The sequence below is a fragment of the Penaeus chinensis genome, chromosome 33 (genome assembly GCF_019202785.1).
Source record: "Penaeus chinensis breed Huanghai No. 1 chromosome 33, ASM1920278v2, whole genome shotgun sequence".
Lineage (NCBI taxonomy): Eukaryota > Metazoa > Arthropoda > Malacostraca > Decapoda > Penaeidae > Penaeus > Penaeus chinensis.
Genome location: NC_061851.1, coordinates 1,489,560 through 1,507,059, shown reverse-complemented (window position 1 = coordinate 1,507,059; position 17,500 = coordinate 1,489,560). Strand labels below are relative to the sequence as shown.

General features: G+C 45.1%; 1 protein-coding gene across 1 annotated transcript in view; it reads right to left on the bottom strand.

Annotated features, from left to right (window-relative positions):
• The window catches only part of LOC125043396 (von Willebrand factor A domain-containing protein 7-like), a 17,363-nt gene extending 947 nt beyond the window's left edge, over nucleotides 1–16,416 (bottom strand). The window contains exons 1-26 of the mRNA XM_047639499.1: nucleotides 16,256–16,416; nucleotides 15,862–16,103; nucleotides 15,462–15,750; nucleotides 14,818–14,923; nucleotides 13,998–14,137; nucleotides 13,637–13,850; nucleotides 13,366–13,481; nucleotides 12,958–13,074; nucleotides 12,368–12,541; nucleotides 11,480–11,609; nucleotides 11,078–11,338; nucleotides 10,810–10,895; nucleotides 10,558–10,678; nucleotides 10,060–10,264; nucleotides 9,806–9,968; nucleotides 9,316–9,442; nucleotides 5,311–5,496; nucleotides 5,017–5,159; nucleotides 4,713–4,848; nucleotides 3,958–4,058; nucleotides 3,539–3,719; nucleotides 3,084–3,183; nucleotides 2,689–2,882; nucleotides 2,310–2,428; nucleotides 691–844; nucleotides 1–100 (exon numbers count right to left, since the gene is read on the bottom strand). The exon at nucleotides 1–100 is cut by the window's left edge and continues 947 nt beyond it. Coding sequence (XP_047495455.1) covers nucleotides 1–100; nucleotides 691–844; nucleotides 2,310–2,428; nucleotides 2,689–2,882; nucleotides 3,084–3,183; nucleotides 3,539–3,719; nucleotides 3,958–4,058; nucleotides 4,713–4,848; nucleotides 5,017–5,159; nucleotides 5,311–5,496; nucleotides 9,316–9,442; nucleotides 9,806–9,968; nucleotides 10,060–10,264; nucleotides 10,558–10,678; nucleotides 10,810–10,895; nucleotides 11,078–11,338; nucleotides 11,480–11,609; nucleotides 12,368–12,541; nucleotides 12,958–13,074; nucleotides 13,366–13,481; nucleotides 13,637–13,850; nucleotides 13,998–14,137; nucleotides 14,818–14,923; nucleotides 15,462–15,750; nucleotides 15,862–16,103; nucleotides 16,256–16,378 — 4,028 coding nt within the window. The 5' untranslated portion in view covers nucleotides 16,379–16,416. The remainder of the gene's footprint in view (nucleotides 101–690; nucleotides 845–2,309; nucleotides 2,429–2,688; nucleotides 2,883–3,083; nucleotides 3,184–3,538; nucleotides 3,720–3,957; nucleotides 4,059–4,712; nucleotides 4,849–5,016; nucleotides 5,160–5,310; nucleotides 5,497–9,315; nucleotides 9,443–9,805; nucleotides 9,969–10,059; nucleotides 10,265–10,557; nucleotides 10,679–10,809; nucleotides 10,896–11,077; nucleotides 11,339–11,479; nucleotides 11,610–12,367; nucleotides 12,542–12,957; nucleotides 13,075–13,365; nucleotides 13,482–13,636; nucleotides 13,851–13,997; nucleotides 14,138–14,817; nucleotides 14,924–15,461; nucleotides 15,751–15,861; nucleotides 16,104–16,255) is intronic.
• Nucleotides 16,417–17,500: the final 1,084 nt, after the last annotated feature.

Genomic DNA, 17,500 nt, shown 5'->3' with positions numbered 1-17,500 from the left:
TCGACGGTGCACTGCGGGTTGACTACCGGAGGATCATACTGAATGTCGATGGAATGCGCCGTTTCCTTGGTTATCCTTAGGTTCTGAGGCGCTCCAGGTGCTGGGATGGAGAAAAATAATGGTATTATTTGGTCGGGAATCGCGGTCCTGTGGATTCGTTTTGTTAGTAATGGACCACCGAATAGGTCTCGTTTAAACAAGAGAATATTCTGATAACCCAATTGATATGCTTCAATCTATTACATATGAGTGGCATTTAAACCAAAGACTACTAATTTGAAAGGATGAATGGTGATAATTACAACAATGATAATAATAGCAACATAAAGATAGACATTATATCAATCCCACACGTTCTCTTTTTATCTAGCCGTAGACATAATGTTCTAATCCCTAAACTGACACCTAAAACACCTAACCGAAAAAAAACAGACTGACTAACTCCCGCAAAATCTTACTCATTTCCCTAATATTTTTTTTAACTCACCTATTATCTTTCCCCAAAAAATCTTACTAACTCCCTCAAAATCTTACTAACTCCCTCAAAGTCTTACGAACTCCCTTGAAATTTACTAACTCTCTTGAAGCCTTCGCAACACCCTCAAAATCCCATTCCTGACACCTGAAAGGCTCACCCTCAAGGAAAAACTCAACTGAGACCCAACCAAAACACGAGCATCTCGCCCCTACCGAGGTCAAGGGTATCTCGGCTCTGCCAAGTCTTCTCGCTTGTGAATCCCGACGGAGTAACACTACTGACGGAGACGTGGTAGGTCGTACATGCCAGGAGGCCAGACAGTGTGTACGGGCTGTCGTAAACCTCTTCGCACATGAGTCCCACCTCCTGCAGGACGTCGGAGGAGAGAAGAGAGAGGACGAGAGGTAAATACTCATGGATGGATGCTCACACACACATGTGTATATATGTTTGTGTGTGTATGTTTGTGTGTGTGTGTGTATATATATATATGTGTGTGTGTGTGTGTGTGTGTGTGTGTGTGTGTGTGTGTGTGTGTGTGTGTGTGTGTGTGTGTGTGTGTGTCTGTGTGTGTGTGTGTGTGTGTGTTTGTGTGTGTGTGTGTGTGTGTGTGTGTGTGTGTGTGTGTGTGTGTGTGTGTGTGTGTGTGTGTGTGTGTGTGTGTGTGTGTGTGTGTGTGTGTTTGTGTGTGTGTCTGTGTATGTGTGTGTGGAGAGAGAGAGAGAGAGAGAGAGAGAGAGAGAGAGAGAGAGAGAGAGAGAGAGAGAGAGAGAGAGAGAGAGAGAGAGAGAGGGCGGGGAGGGGGAGAAGGAGAGAGAGAGAGAGAGAGATAGAGAGAGAGAGAGAGAGAGAGAGAGAGAGAGAGAGAGAGAGAGAGAGAGAGAGAGAGAGAGAGAGAGAGAGAGAGAGAGACAAAAAAGAAAGAAACAGACAGATAGAAAGACAGAAGAAGAAGAAAGTGGATAGAAAGATGAAGTCAGAGAGAATAAGTGAATAATAGGAAGATAAAGAATGAATACAAATGTATACAAATAGCTTTCCATTCTAACATTGTGCAAAAGGCGTTTGATTATTCGATTTTCCCTGGAGTGCGTAGTAACAATAACAACAATGACAAAATATTAAAGCATCTCACCTTAACAAAACAACCTATTAATCCGGCCAACAATATCATGCATCCGGTCATCACAATTCAATAATTCAATAACAGATAAGCACTCCCGCCTTTCTTACTTACTTTGAGATTTGCGAAGGTCCTATTTCGCCCGGGCCTTCCATTGTGGCCCGGCCTGTGTCAGCTTTTTATGGCCGTCTCATTTTGATCTTTGACACTCGGTGCTTACCGTGGCGCCGGGATTGCCAGCAAGCGCTCCTGCCGCCATGATGTAAGCATTCCACATAATCTCTTTACCAGCACGGCGGCTGTTGTGTGCGGTCCCTGTCTCAGGAATTGTGTGTACTCACAATTCTGTAAGTAGTGTACCAGGGTGGCGTTCGGCTCGCCACAATGTATGCAACACCTCTCTTCATGGTCTGTTGTCTCTATGATCTGACATGCACAGTGGTAACCTTGTCTGATTCTGTGAAGAAAGACTTCGGTACCTCTGTTGCCCATTGTTTTATTCGGTGTTGTGCGTGTGTGTGACTACCGTTTCTGCTGAAGCGTAAGCCTTGTATGTTTCCCGTGGTTGCGTATGGTATGTCTGTGTTGTTTATTGTGAGTGGAGGTGGGTTGCGTCTTGCCACTGGTATGTCTGTGAATTTGTTTGTGCTGGTCTGTATTTTCTATTTGTTTTTGGCTTTGGAGGTGTGTCCTATTTTATGAACTTGCCTCGTCATCGTAGTAGCACAAAAGGAAGTGGTCGACGCACGCCGTTGAGAACTGCCAGGTAGCGGCCATGGAGTCGACGGTGGGAGTGTTCAGCTCCAGCGACCAAACCGGGACGGGGTCTGTTGGCGGAGGATAATGGGAGTTGATTTCATCTTCTTGGCGTCTGATTCATGACGTGGCTCAGATACTGAATTGCGCTTCGGAAAGGGCATATTTTGTTCTTTATAATGAGTTGTTAAAAAACGGGTTGGGGGGATTAAAGTATGTCTCTATGTAGCCTTTTTTTAGAAATACGGGACGAAATCAATAAATCCAATTCATGTTATCCCCCGGGATTACAGAACGATAAACCATAAATTCAATTCATATTTTCACCTACCTGACTCGAGAGTGGCCTTATACCTCTCCGCCAGGGGTCCCAAATACCCAGACTTCGACATGGCAGCTACGTCGAAGGTGTAGTTCTTGCAGGGTTCCAACGGCTGAATGATGACCATGTGTTCCCCGCTGACCGTGATTGGAGAAACTATCTGTGATGCCTTGCGTCCAATCTCTTTATAGGACACCACATACCTGCAAGAACCTTACTGTTAACGCTGAATGTGTTCTGATGAAACATTTATTCAACGCCAAGGTTAATAAGTTAGATGAAATTTCAGAGAGATCTCCGATTAATGCTTTCACATTAAGCAAGCGATGTTTATAAACCGTTTTTCTTCCACAGTAAAGAAAAGAAGAAAATTAATACTGTTGTCTTTGTTTGTGCATCCGTACCTGTCGATGCACTGTGCGCGGTCAAGCGGATCTTCCCAGGTGATAGTGGCTGTGACGTTTGTGATGTCTGGGACGTCCATGTTCCTCGGGGCGCCGGGCACTGTAGGGTATGTACGTCATCATATTCTATTCCAACAGTATATGTTAGTTTAAGCGAAAAGGTAACAATGTTTTATTTTTTTTACAATGAACATAAAAATAAAATTATTTTATTAATTTCGGAATTAACTGAAAGGGTAGCAGTATTTGACGATTTTATAATAAACCAAAAAAAAAAAAAAAAATCAACTTTTTTTTTACAATTAACCGAAAAAGGCAATGTAAAATAAGGAAGAGAATAGGAACAAATTATACTTTTAAAGACGTGTACGTGTAAAATACAAAAAGAATAGAAAAGGTATATATTTTTCTTCTTGTCATTTGTCAACCCAATCCCGCCCATTCACACAACTCACGCGCTTCATCCGTGTTGACGAGGAACGTGAGAGAGTTGGAGCTCGGAACCCCCAGCGGAGACAGCGAAGTTATGGTGACCTCGTACGCTGCGCAGGCCTCAAGACCTCGCAATTTATAAGTGGTGAGGGTCGTCCTTTCGCAGACTTCGGAGGCCGTGAAGCCAAACGGTCGGTAACAGATCTGCAGAAGAGACCCGAGTGAGCGTGGCCGACGGAGAAGCTCTTGGGAGGAATGAGGGACCTCTGATGCTCGAGAATTGTCGGTGATTTAAGAGCTCTCGAGTGAACCCGGGACGTGGACGGAATTTAAAAAGGGTTGTCCACATGCTTCATTAACATGGGAGAGTCGTGGACGTTCCAAGACGATCAAGGAAAATGGAAGACAGATAACAGGACTAGATCAGAGACTTTAAACTCACCTGATATTGGCTGACACACTTGGTATTGGCGCCGTCCCAGGTGATGGTGACTGTGGTCTCTGTTGCGTTTAATACCTGCCCGTTGGTTGGAGGTACTGGTTCTGAAGGGGAGAAATGGACAACCTTGAAGGACGTTGATGAGAGAGGGAGAGGGAGGGAGGGAGAGGAAGAGGGAGGGGGGGGGCGGAGAGGGAGATAAAGAGAGAGGGAGGGAGAGAGAAAGGGAGAGAGATTAGGGAAGGAGGAAGAGAGAGAGGAAAGGAGAGGGAGGGAGGGAGGGAGGGAAAGAGAGATAGAGCGGGAGATAGATAGATAGATGGAGAGAGAGGGAGAGAGGGAGAAAAGGGGAGGGAGGAAGGGTGTGAGAAAGGGGAAGGGAGGAGGAGTGGGAGAAAGGGAATGATAGGGGGGAGGGGGGAAGGAGGGGGAGGGGGAAAGGAGAGGGAGGGAGAGAAAGAAAAAGAGGGAGATGAAGAGGAAGTTGGAGAGGGAGAGGGAGACGGCAGGAGAGGAAGAAGGAGGAAGAGAGAGGGAAAGGGAAATAGGAAGGGAGAGACATACAGAGAGACAGAGATAATGGAAGAGCGGAAAGTAGACAGACACAAACACATAGATTAAAAAAAAAAGAATTAACAAGAGACCGAAAACAGATAGATGAATTTGAGTAACTTTAAAGAGAAATAGAAGAGTCATCACAATTGTTATCACCCTTTCGCAAAACATCACATTTCACACCATTCAATGCGCAACTTTACCATTATCTAGCGTATTGGCGTCGGTAAAAGCTGGCTCTCCTGCACGGTCTCCTCCTCCTACAGTGAAGACGGGTGTAAGCTTGAAATTCTGCAGTGAACACGGATCCAAGTACGTGACGTTGTGGTAGCAGATCAACTGTGGAACAGAAACGAAGGGAAAACGCTATAACATTTTCTGATTAGTTGATCTCCTTCATTGAGAAATTCGTCAAATTCAGTTGTTGATTTCATTCGTTTTAGGGTATATTATCGAGGGAAAAGAAAGACCATTTTTTTTTTCTTTTAAAGAAGAGAGAAGACGAACATCAGGGCAGCGGACGTCTTCAGTGAAGTCGTTGTTGATAAGGAGACTGTACTTGTGGACGGCGTACTCTGTAGGCGTGATGCTCCAGCGCAGGTACACCCACGTGATGCCCTCGGTTACCGCCTCGAAGTCAAACACATACCCTAAAGCGAGGACAAGACCGTGATAAAAAGAACGCCACATGTAAAGATCAGTCGTTCCATTCGAAGCTTGAGAAACGTGAAATAATCTACTCATCACGTCGAGAGGAAAGAAAGCAAATCTCAGAGCATGGAAGACTCTAGTGCCACGTACCTCCAAGAGTGCCCATGTCAACCTGGCACTTCCCGATGTTGCCTTGGACGTCGACGCCGATGATGTCTACCTGTGTGGTGCAGCAGGAGGCGGAATACGTGACGCTGACATGACCTGTCGTTCCGGGAGTGAAAGTGCTAACGTCTGTTTGGAAGCCGTCAGGCCTGGCATACACGACGCTCAGCCCTGGGAAAGGAAAGAGGGTCGCTCGAGCTTCAACCGATCGAGTCTTAGTGTCTGTGTCAAGCAGAGCCTTATTGTCTGTGTCAAGCAGATTCTTAGTATTTGTGTCAAGCAGAATCTTAGTGTTTGTGTCATGCAGACTCTTAGTGTCTGTGTCATGCAGAGTCTTAGTGTCTGTGCCAAGCAGAGTCTTAGTGTCTGTGCCAATCAGAGTCTTAGTGTCTGTGTCATGCAGAGTCTTAGTGTCTGTGCCAAGCAGAGTCTTAGTGTCTGTGTCGTGCAGAGTCTTAGTGTCTATGTCATGCAGAGTCTTAGTGTTTGTGTCATGCAGAGTCCTAGTGTCTGTGTCATGCAGAGTCTTAGTGTCTATGTCATGCAGAGCCTTAGTGTCTGTGTCATGCAGAGTATTAGTGTCTGTGCCGTGCAGAGTGTTAGTTTCTGTGTCATGCAGAGTCTTAGTGTCTGTGACATTCAGAGTCTTAGTGTCTGTTTCGTGCAGAGTCTTAGTGTCTGTGTCGTGCAGAGTCTTAGTGTCTGTGTCGTGCAGAGTCTTAGTGTCTGTGTCATGCAGAGTCTTAGTATTTGTGTCATGCAGAGTCTTAGTGTCTATGTCATGCAGAGCCTTAGTGTCTGTGTCATGCAGAGTCTTAGTGTCTGTTTCGTGCAGAGTCTTAGTGTCTGTGTCGTGCAGAGTCTTAGTGTCTGTGTCATGCAGAGTCTTAGTGTCTGTTTCGTGCAGAGTCTTAGTGTCTGTGCCGTGCAGAGTGTTAGTGTCTGTGTCATGCAGAATCTTAGTGTCTGTGTCATGCAGAGTCTTAGTGTCTGTTTCGTGCAGAGTCTTAGCGTCTGTGTCATGTAGAGTCTTAGTGTCTGTTTCGTGCAGAGTCTTAGTGTCTGTGTCGTGCAGAGTCTTAGTGTCTGTGTCGTGCAGAGTCTTAGTGTCTGTGTCGTGCAGAGTCTTAGTGTCTGTGTCGTGCAGAGTCTTAGTGTCTGTGTCGTGCAGAGTCTTAGTGTCTGTGTCGTACAGAGTCTTAGTGTCTGTGTCATGCAGAGTCTTAGTGTCTGTGTCGTGCAGAGTCTTAGTGTCTGTGTCATCCAGAGTCTTAGTGTCTGCGTCGTGCAGAGTCTTAGTGTCTGTGTCGTGCAGAATCTTAGTGTCTGTGTCATGCAGAGTCTTAGTGTCTGCGTCGTGCAGAGTCTTAGTGTCTGTGTCATGCAGAGTCTTAGTGTCTGTGTCGTGCAGAGTCTTAGTGTCTGTGTCATGCAGAGTCTTAGTGTCTGCGTCGTGCAGAGTCTTAGTGTCTGTGTCATGCAGAGTCTTAGTGTTTGTTTCGTGCAGAGTCTTAGTGTCTGTGTCATGCAGAGTCTTAGTGTCTGTGTCATGCAGAGTCTTAGTGTCTGTGTCGTGCAGAGTCCTAGTGTTTGTGCCATGCAGAGTCCTAGTGTCTGTGTCATGCAGAGTCTTAGTGTTTGTTTCGTGCAGAGTCTTAGTGTCTGTGTCATGCAGAGTCTTAGTGTCTGTGTCATGCAGAGTCTTAGTGTCTGTGTCGTGCAGAGTCTTAGTGTCTGTGTCATGCAGAGTCTTAGTGTCTGCGTCGTGCAGAGTCTTAGTGTCTGTGTCGTGCAGAATCTTAGTGTCTGTGTCATGCAGAGTCTTAGTGTCTGCGTCGTGCAGAGTCTTAGTGTCTGTGTCATGCAGAGTCTTAGTGTCTGTGTCATGCAGAGTCTTAGTGTCTGTGTCGTGCAGAGTCTTAGTGTCTGTGTCATGCAGAGTCTTAGTGTCTGTGTCATGCAGAGTCTTAGTGTCTGCGTCGTGCAGAGTCTTAGTGTCTGTGTCATGCAGAGTCTTAGTGTCTGTGTCATGCAGAGTCTTAGTGTCTGCGTCATGCAGAGTCTTAGTGTCTGTGTCATGCAGAGTCTTAGTGTCTGTGTCATGCAGAGTCTTAGTGTCAGAGTCTTAGTGTCTGTGTCATGCAGAGTCTTAGTGTCTGTGTCATGCAGAGTCTTAGTGTCTGCGTCGTGCAGAGTCTTAGTGTCTGTGTCATGCAGAGTCTTAGTGTCTGCGTCGTGCAGAGTCTTAGTGTCTGTGTCGTGCAGAGTCTTAGTGTCTGTGTCGTGCAGAGTCCTAGTGTTTGTGCCATGCAGAGTCTTAGTGTCTGTGTCATGCAGAGTCTTAGTGTCTGTGTCGTGCAGAGTCCTAGTGTTTGTGCCATGCAGAGTCTTAGTGTCTGTGTCATGCAGAGTCTTAGTGTCTGTGTCATGCAGAGTCTTAGTGTCTGCGTCGTGCAGAGTCTTAGTGTCTGTGTCATGCAGAGTCTTAGTGTCTGTGTCATGCAGAGTCTTAGTGTCTGCGTCGTGCAGAGTCTTAGTGTCTGTGTCATGCAGAGTCTTAGTGTCTGCGTCGTGCAGAGTCTTAGTGTCTGTGTCGTGCAGAGTCTTAGTGTCTGTGTCATGCAGAGTCTTAGTGTCTGTGTCATGCAGAGTCTTAGTGTCTGTGTCGTGCAGAGTCTTAGTGTCTGTGTCATGTAGAGTCTTAGTGTCTGTTTCGTGCAGAGTCTTAGTGTCTGCGTCGTGCAGAGTCTTAGTGTCTGTGTCATGCAGAGTCTTAGTGTTTGTTTCGTGCAGAGTCTTAGTGTCTGTGTCATGCAGAGTCTTAGTGTCTGCGTCGTGCAGAGTCTTAGTGTCTGCGTCGTGCAGAGTCTTAGTGTCTGTGTCATGCAGAGTCTTAGTGTCTGTGTCATGCAGAGTCTTAGTGTCTGCGTCGTGCAGAGTCTTAGTGTCTGTGTCATGCAGAGTCTTAGTGTCTGTGTCATGCAGAGTCTTAGTGTCTGCGTCGTGCAGAGTCTTAGTGTCTGCGTCGTGCAGAGTCTTAGTGTCTGTGTCATGCAGAGTCTTAGTGTCTGCGTCGTGCAGAGTCTTAGTGTCTGCGTCGTGCAGAGTCTTAGTGTCTGTGTCATGCAGAGTCTTAGTGTCTGTGTCATGCAGAGTCTTAGTGTCTGTGTCGTGCAGAGTCTTAGTGTCTGTGTCATGCAGAGTCTTAGTGTTTGTTTCGTGCAGAGTCTTAGTGTCTGTGTCGTGCAGAGTCTTAGTGTCTGTGTCATGCAGAGTCTTAGTGTCTGTGTCGTGCAGAGTCTTAGTGTCTGTGTCGTGCAGAGTCTTAGTGTCTGTGTCATGCAGAGTCTTAGTGTCTGTGTCGTGCAGAGTCTTAGTGTCTGTGTCATGCAGAGTCTTAGTGTTTGTTTCGTGCAGAGTCTTAGTGTCTGTGTCGTGCAGAGTCTTAGTGTCTGTGTCATGCAGAGTCTTAGTGTCTGTGTCGTGCAGAGTCTTAGTGTCTGTGTCATGCAGAGTCTTAGTGTTTGTTTCGTGCAGAGTCTTAGTGTCTGTGTCGTGCAGAGTCTTAGTGTCTGTGTCATGCAGAGTCTTAGTGTCTGTGTCGTGCAGAGTCTTAGTGTCTGTGTCATGCAGAGTCTTAGTGTTTGTTTCGTGCAGAGTCTTAGTGTCTGTGTCATGCAGAGTCTTAGTGTCTGCGTCGTGCAGAGTCTTAGTGTCTGTGTCGTGCAGAATCTTAGTGTCTGTGTCATGCAGAGTCTTAGTGTTTGTTTCGTGCAGAGTCTTAGTGTCTGTGTCGTGCAGAATCTTAGTGTCTGTGTCATGCAGAGTCTTAGTGTCTGTGTCGTGCAGAGTCTTAGTGTCTGTGTCATGCAGAGTCTTAGTGTTTGTTTCGTGCAGAGTCTTAGTGTCTGTGTCATGCAGAGTCTTAGTGTCTGCGTCGTGCAGAGTCCTAGTGTTTGTGCCATGAAAGATAGCAGAAATGTTACACACCTGAATTCGTGTCCTGCAGAGTAGCACTGATGGTCCAGTTCTTCTCACTGCAGATGCCATTAAGATTGTAGCCTGTACAGTCCGGGGCAGAGGAAGACTCACAAATCGGGGTGTCAATGTCAGTCACCTGAAAAACGGAAGACTCTTAAGCAGAAGCATTTAGATCTGGCAGCGTCATGGAGTGAAAAGGAAAATTAGCATGCATGACTCATGATCGGTCGCGCGCTTATATACTAAAAATATATACATATATATACATATATATATACATATATACACATATGTATACATATATATACACATATATACATATATATAAGTACATATATATATATACATATATATATATATATATATATGTGTGTGTGTGTGTGTGTGTGTGTGTGTGTGTGTGTGTGTGTGTGTGTGTGTGTGTGTGTGTGTGTGTGTCTGTGTGCGCGCGAGCGTGTGTGTGTGGGTGTGTTTGTGATCGAACCAGAAAAATACTAACTAGAGGGAGGACGAGGAACTGGCTAATGGCACTGTTCACTGACTGGGTCTGCGTCTCACTCTGGGCGGTGACTGTGATGATGCTGACTGTACCGGGGATTTCACTGGAACCCACTGAGAAGTGTCCAGTCACAGTTCCCGTTTCGTTGAACTTCAGGAATATTCTGTTAGTCGAGAAAATAGGAAAGATGTACAGAACTAAACGGAATACAGCACGACCTCACAAGCTCCCAACGAGTCGCATGGATGCCTCACCTGTTCGGGGAGATGCTAGTTAGGTAGCCCTTATCATCCGTGCCGGTGATGGTGAAGTAGGAGTCGAGGCCGAAGTTGGAGACGACGAAGTCCCCTGTGGCCGACTCCCCTGGGCGAGCGGAGAGGTCGTCGGCGGTCGCCAGGACTCCCACGCTAGTTTCCACAGGGGACATGATCACGGAGAGGAGACGGCAGAACACATTTCCTGGTCGAAGAGAACGGTGAAAGCTCCATTATTTTGTGTGTTTTGTTAACTGATTCGTTAATCATCAGTTCGGGTTTTCCAAGTTGCTATTGGTTTCTTTTTTCATGTGAGCTGAACGTATATTCTTAGATTTTGAAGAAACGTAACACGTGTAAATTCACCGGATCCTATCATACGAAATTCTCATGGCAGTGTGAGAGAAGATGAGAACCGGGTAATCGAGCGAAAAAGCAAAGACCAAGAGAACTGAAATCTGAATTAGACAGAAAGGAAAACATAACTGCAATGTCTACCTGATCCAACGTGGCCATACAACTTGATGTAGAAAGGCTCTTCAGGTAGAGGATCTGATCGAATGTAGAACTCATCATCGACCTCGCCGTGGTAAGGGATTGTGCGAAGGAGTGATCCAGTCTGAGAAAAATTGAAGATATATAAGTTGTTTTTTTATGCCATGAGCACGTGTATTTTTTCATATTCATTTTTCTGCAGTCCCTTATCTGAAAGATGTTTACGTTGCTCTTTATTCGTGTTTATGTATTTACCTTGTCTACGTATTCGACTTTGTTTACGTCAGTGACATCACTTTCTAGATAACCGACGAGCACAATATCTATGTAGTACACCGTGTCTGGGGGAGAGAGTCGGAAGCAATACTGAAGTAAATTCATACGTAATAAACATACTTAAAATAATAAAGATGAATATCCAGCCAATTAAAAATTAATCTTAGAGAATATGTCAGCATATGAGATTTTACAGGACGCTATCTTAACCCCACAGCAGCACGACTAACCAACGAAGTGGACTTACTGATAAGCGGACGTCCCTCCACCAGCTCGTAGTGGGGATGTGGAGGACGGGGATCCAGGATGGAGAAGTCTCCTAGGAAGCTGAGAGTGGAGTTAGCGCTGACGGAGATGCTGTAGGTAGAAGTGGAGTCGGTGTGGAGGCTCCACTGGCCGTAGCGAGGAGACAACCAGCGGACGGCCTTCAGGCCAGGGCTGTAGGCAATGACATCAATGTTCGGGTTGCTGTCAAGGGATGCTTGGTCGGTGAGGTCGTACGTAGTGCCTGGAGATGGGAGGATGTCAGATCTCTCTCGTTTTCCAACCTAAACCGATATATCAAAAATACTCTGGCGAGGTTTGTCACGACGCAGAGGCCGATTTTACCCTCAGGATACGAGATTTGTTGGAGGTAAAGTTCGCTCACCCGTGATGTCCTTGAGAACGGCTGCGGTGACTGTGCCGGAGAGACGGACCTCGAAGTCGAAGATGGAGTCGTCGATGGGAACCTCGAGGTCGTTGGGTCCGGTCAGGCCCTTCACCATCGTCACGTCCACCTGAGGGAGCGACGGCGGGGGTTCATGACAGATTCATTCCTCTGTCAGATCTTATCTTGATGGTTAAATAACTCGACCATTTTTATTTGGATGGGAAGGTTAGTCTACCATCTTGTTTTGATGTGTAAACTAGGCCTAATCAACTATCTATCAATAATCTTACATCGATGAATGAACTGATTAACCATCTTATCTTGATGTATAATTTAAACAGACCCCTTATCTTACCCCTAAATAACTTACAGAACCAATAACATATAGGTTATTCACAAGTATAAGTGTTTGTATACGTGTCCTCTATGAACGTGCCACGTCATTAAATGAATACAGATGATTTACGTTATCTCACCTACGTGCTCTACATCAAAATAAGGGCTTTTCTCTAAGGTTTTAAATGACACAAAATCAGAAAATTCACTCGTTGCTTGACCGCGGCATTATGCATTATGTTCACAGCGCTTCAGCAAACTATCAATTCTTTTACATAATTAACTGATTACAGAACATATAACTAAAATTGTATTGCTGATTTCTGTATAATAGTAATATTGTGAAGCCTACATGACTGCGCACTTTGTTTGTTTGTTTATTGTTGTCTTTTAGAAAGGAAAAAAAAATAGTTGTGTTAAAAAGAAGTCTAAGGAGATAAGACATAAAATAATGAAAATATACACGCTGGTGTTGCTGCTGCTGATTATAACGAAAATAAACGCGCCCAGGGAGTTACTGAGAACGCCCACGACCGTCGCTTAACTTACGCTCTGACTCTCCACGCCCTCGCCAAGGATGGGCGTGATGGCCTCGATGTCGAACTTATCCGAGGGAATGAACAGGCCGCCCGTGGAATCCGCGAGGTATTGGTACTCTTCCACGTTGGTAAGTATTGCCCGATCGCTGCTGTCCCTGTTGTTGGAGCTGTAGATGATCGTGACCTGCGACGGCGAGGGAGAGGGAAGAGGAGGAGGAGGAGGAGGTGGAGGAGGAGGAGGAGGATGAAGGAGGAGGCGGGAAGAGGAGGAGGGAAAAGGAGGAGGAGGAGGAGGAGAATGAGGAGGAGGAGGAGGAGGAGATGGAGGAGGAGGAGGAGGAGGAGGAGAATGAGAAGGAGAAGGAGGAGGAGGAGGTTCGCGATTAATGTTGAGGAAGAAGATTTGAGATTACTAGTTCAGTAGTTTTTTTTTTTTTTTTAATGCAGAACAATTCACGATTTTACTCCCAAAGTCCAATCTTTAATAATGTTTTTCTTTCTTTCTTTCTCTCTTTTTAAACTCATTCTTTCTCTCCATTCTCTTTTCTTCTTTTAAATTCTCATTCGGAAGCCCCCCAAGGAAACACCTCTCTCCCTTACCTTATTGTGCTGCTGCTGAGCAACTGCGATGTCGCCCTCCATCAGCTCTCCGTCGTTTCCTCCGGCGTCGGTGAAGCAGAAGATGTCTCCGTAGTTCGGGGTCATACTGAGGGCCAGCTGGGTCGGCGCGGGTGAGAGAGGGATATTTATATTTATATCTTTACACGGAGAAGAAGAGAAATTTTTTTTTATTATTATTATTGTTTTTTTTTTTTTCCTTTCTTTCTTTCTTTCTTGTATATCTTTTTTATCTCTCTCCTGTTATGCTTCATCGGCATTACAGAAAGGGGCACAGTCGAAAATTGAAATTACTTTAAAATGAAATGCGTATGGGTAAAAACCCTTGACCCGAGTAGCCACTCAGTGAGAAGAGAACTCGGTCCTTTACTCAGTCGCCAAGACACGCACCTGCAGGCCGCCCCAGAACTTCTCCTCGAGGCCGCAGCAGCCACCGCCGGCGTGAAGGGCGTTGACGGCGTCCATGAACTCCTGGGGGTCGGTCGTCTTGAGTCCGGGCCCCACTTCTGCGTCGCGTCGAACCAAGACAAGGAAGAGAGAGAGAGATGGTAGAGAAGATGAAGAGGAGGTTGGTCATTTCGACTATATTTGCCTTTGATTAAGTCGAGCAAATGCCGGAACTGAACGGGGACGGAGTCATTTGGGGGAGCAGTGGACGCACCTGGGTCGTGGAAGGGCGATAGAATGAAAAGTTCGGCGGAAGTGCTGTCGACGATCTGCTGCACCTGCTCCTTGACCGCTGCGATGTCATCTGACATGGATCCCGTAGTGTCGATCGCGATAGACAGAGCAGATCCGTGATACAAGTCGAACAACCGTCGGTACTTGTCGTTGCCAACAGCGTCCAGCAGAACATTCAGATAATGAACTGTGGCCTAAGGACGTCAGGAGAGAACACGGGGAAGTATGAGACAGACCTTATTCTTGGCAAACCGTACTTTCTCCTCTCTTTACGCGTTATATGTAGAGATACGTCTTTCGCATCGATATATCATCCACATCCATTCCCCAACTTCTCTTACCTGCACCGCCAGCTCCGCCGCCTGCTCGTGCAAGTGGTAGTGGGGCGAGAAGCAGGGCGAGGCCGTGTCCTTGTTGATTCCTCCTTCAGCGGCAACCGAGGAGCTGTCGTCCAGAATTCCGCCGTGACTGCACTTGCCTCCTGTGCCGACGATACGTTGTTGTCATTTACGTTATCAGTCATAGACTAATAAGCTCAGTTGCGTTGAACAGAGAGACAAAAGGAGGAGTGTTTGTATAGATATGAAATAAAATAGGCATAGTCAGAGAGGAACAAGAAATCACGACGTTTCAAATCAAGCATTACTAGTATTATTATCATGATTATCAATAGTATCATTGCTATTATTATGATAATTATAAATATTTTTATCATCATTGATATCATTGTTATTATTATTATTGTTTATATTACTATTATTATTATCATTATCAATATCATCATTATTGTTATTATTACTATTATTATTATTATTATTATTATTATTATTATTATTATCATTATTATTATTAGTAGTAGTAGTAGTAGTAGTATTACTATTATCATTATTATTTCTATATATCACTATTATTATCATCATTACCATTACCATCACCATCATCATTTTCACCATTACCATTCATACTATTATCCTCCTCCTCTTCACCATCACCATCATCATTAACAAAACCATCAGGATTACAACCCTCAATCTTACTTAGAAACAATAAGAAAACACGAGAGAAAACGAAAGAAAATCTCCCTTAGCGTCAATTCATCCCATAAATCCTGACGACTTGAGAACGACAGAACACCCATACAGACAGGTACACAATACTGACCCGTGGTAGGCTTCGGAAGCAGGATGCCGGCAGCCGCTGGGTCATCGTACTGGTAATATCCGCTCGAGAGTCCTGCGCTTTTGATGACGTTCCCGGTACATGCTCCCTGGAAGAAGGAATTGTAATCTTAGGGAGAAATTGCTTTGCTAGTTATCGTGCAGTGTGGTTGGAATTCAATGTGGGGGTTACGTGGTTAAATGGTTGTGTAGCTTAGTAAAGAACTGAATTAATAAATTATTGAATGAATGGACGGATGCATAAAAAATGCATAATTAAACAAATGAATAAATAAATACACAATGAAATAAGTGAATAGATTCATACTCAAGTATGTAAATAAATAAAAATGATTTGGTCTTTGCTATCAAAGCTTTCTTTTTGATTATGATTTCGAAAAGGTCCAGATATTGAGTAGGAGACATAAATTGGCTTCGTGTTACATTTACCAACAGTTAAGTAGCATACAGCATTAAAAAAAAAAAAAAATACAAATAAACGCTAAACGGAAAACGAGCAGATAATCAAAGCAAAACAACCACACTAAAAAACACCTGGTCCCACTGGTCGCCGGTCTCGGGGCCATCCTGACACGTGACCCGAAGGAGAGGTAAAGTACAGTAAAGTAAAAGCGACGCCTGTCATACCTGAGGGCTGGCACAGGCGTTGCAGACGTCCTCGGCGGCGTCGGCCAAGTCATCGTAGAGGAACCCGGGCAGACCTAGGTCCTCCAGGATGCCCGTGTTGCCCTGCTCGATCCAGGTGGAGTGGGAGTAGAACTTCTGCAGGGAGTGGAGGGAGAGGCCGAGGAAGGTCCTGGCGGCGGGGTAGGCCTCGTCCTGCAGGATCGAGGTCAGGATCTGAGGGTATCTCGTGGCCATGCTGTCCTGGAGGGACTGCAGGTCCTCGCCGTCGCCTTGGATCTGGGGGTCGTACCTGCCGGAAGGGAAGCGCGCATAAGGAAGTCGTTTGCAAAATGCTTTGACTTTCATAAAAATGCGTCGTAGAAGGGCTTGTGTGTTTCAGCCAAGCACTGAAATGACTCACTTGAGCTGAGGCAGAGAATCGGCCTTGACGTTGGAGGCCGCGATGGAGTTGACCGCCTTGATGAAGCGGGCAGGCGACGCGGCCGCGCCATAGTAGGCATGGTAGAGCTCCGTCAGGCTGGCGTCGGTGGGCACGTTGAAGCCCGGCTCCGACGCCGGCGGGTAATCCAGGAAGAACTGGCGGAGGTTGCGGCGGACGGCCTCGCGTGTGATCCACTTGTGGTCGCGGGTCACGCCCGTCGTCTGAGGCGGGAGAGGGTTTCGTTAGTGTTACAAATTAATAACTTAATTCCCTAACTGTGCTTCGTTAAACTGGTATACACAGCTACAACCACAGCAGGAGATAACGAGGCCTAGTCCTCTGTTCTGTTCGGGAGACACGGATCTGTCCTCACCTGCTCCGGACACAGGATCCAGGCCACATCAGGGTCGCTGGTGTTGAGGGACGTGGCGAGGAAGGCGTGGGAGCCGCCCACCGCCGCCAGAACCAGGAATACAATCACTTCTATTCGCAACATGACTTCCTCTCGCGCTGTTAGCTAAGAAGTGTTCGCCCAGGGACTCCCGACGTATATATATATACAGAAAGGAGTGTGTGTGTGGAAGCCGCATTGCGTAAGATAGCCTTTATCTCGGTAAAAGACGAGGCAACTCAACAGCTGTTTCATTCCCCATGTACTTTGCCATATTCTAACAAGAACTGATGCAACACGTGTATGTGTGTGTGATGTATGATATGTGTGCATGTTCGATACATTATACTAAGAACTTATTCTATCATCTCATTTTATCAGTGAATGTTGTACAAAAAAAAAAAAAAAAAAAAAAACACGGGTCTCAATTTTACTGTTTTACGATTTTAGTCGATTTATAATTCATTCATAAAATCTTTTAGTTCGTGTTTTATAGACTCTTACGAATGATTTTGATATTTATGTATTAATGAATTATTTCGAAAAGAAAATGTATTTCATTCTAGTATATTTTGTTAGAGGAAAAATTATTAACTGTTGTAACGTCACAAGTGTCAACTGGAACATTGTGTCACATCCTCTCTCTCTGTAATAAAAAATACACCAAATGTTGTCCTGGCACGTTTTCATACTTGCCGAGGCTTGAATACTGCTGGACGTGTCAGATAAGCATGGAAGAAGGCACATGGGATAAGAATACATAACGTAAATTAAGCCGAAATCCATTGATGCTCAGCTAGGTCTTTTTACGTGTCATTCTATCGTTCTTAATCTTTTAGCAGTGCATATATGTACCTCTGATTTTCCTATGAAAGTAAAGTAACTTATTCGTGACTTTAAATGCTGAGTATTTGCCTTTTATTTACGGTTTTATAGAATTTTACCTTTATGTTGAACTCTACTGAACTCTTACTGAACATTTCCTGTACTTTTACTGTACTTTTACTGATCCTCCACTGATGCTTTTTTGTCTTTTACTGAGCTATCAGTATTTTATCTTTACCTCGTCTCTTTTCTTTTCGTTACTTTATTCTTATTTTCGACTGTTTCACCTTGCAGTAATATTCCTTCGTTTTCGAATTTACTTTTCACCACTGTTTATTTTTTTATCTTTGATCATTCATTGTTATGCATTACAGTTTACGTAATTCCCTAATTGTACTTCCC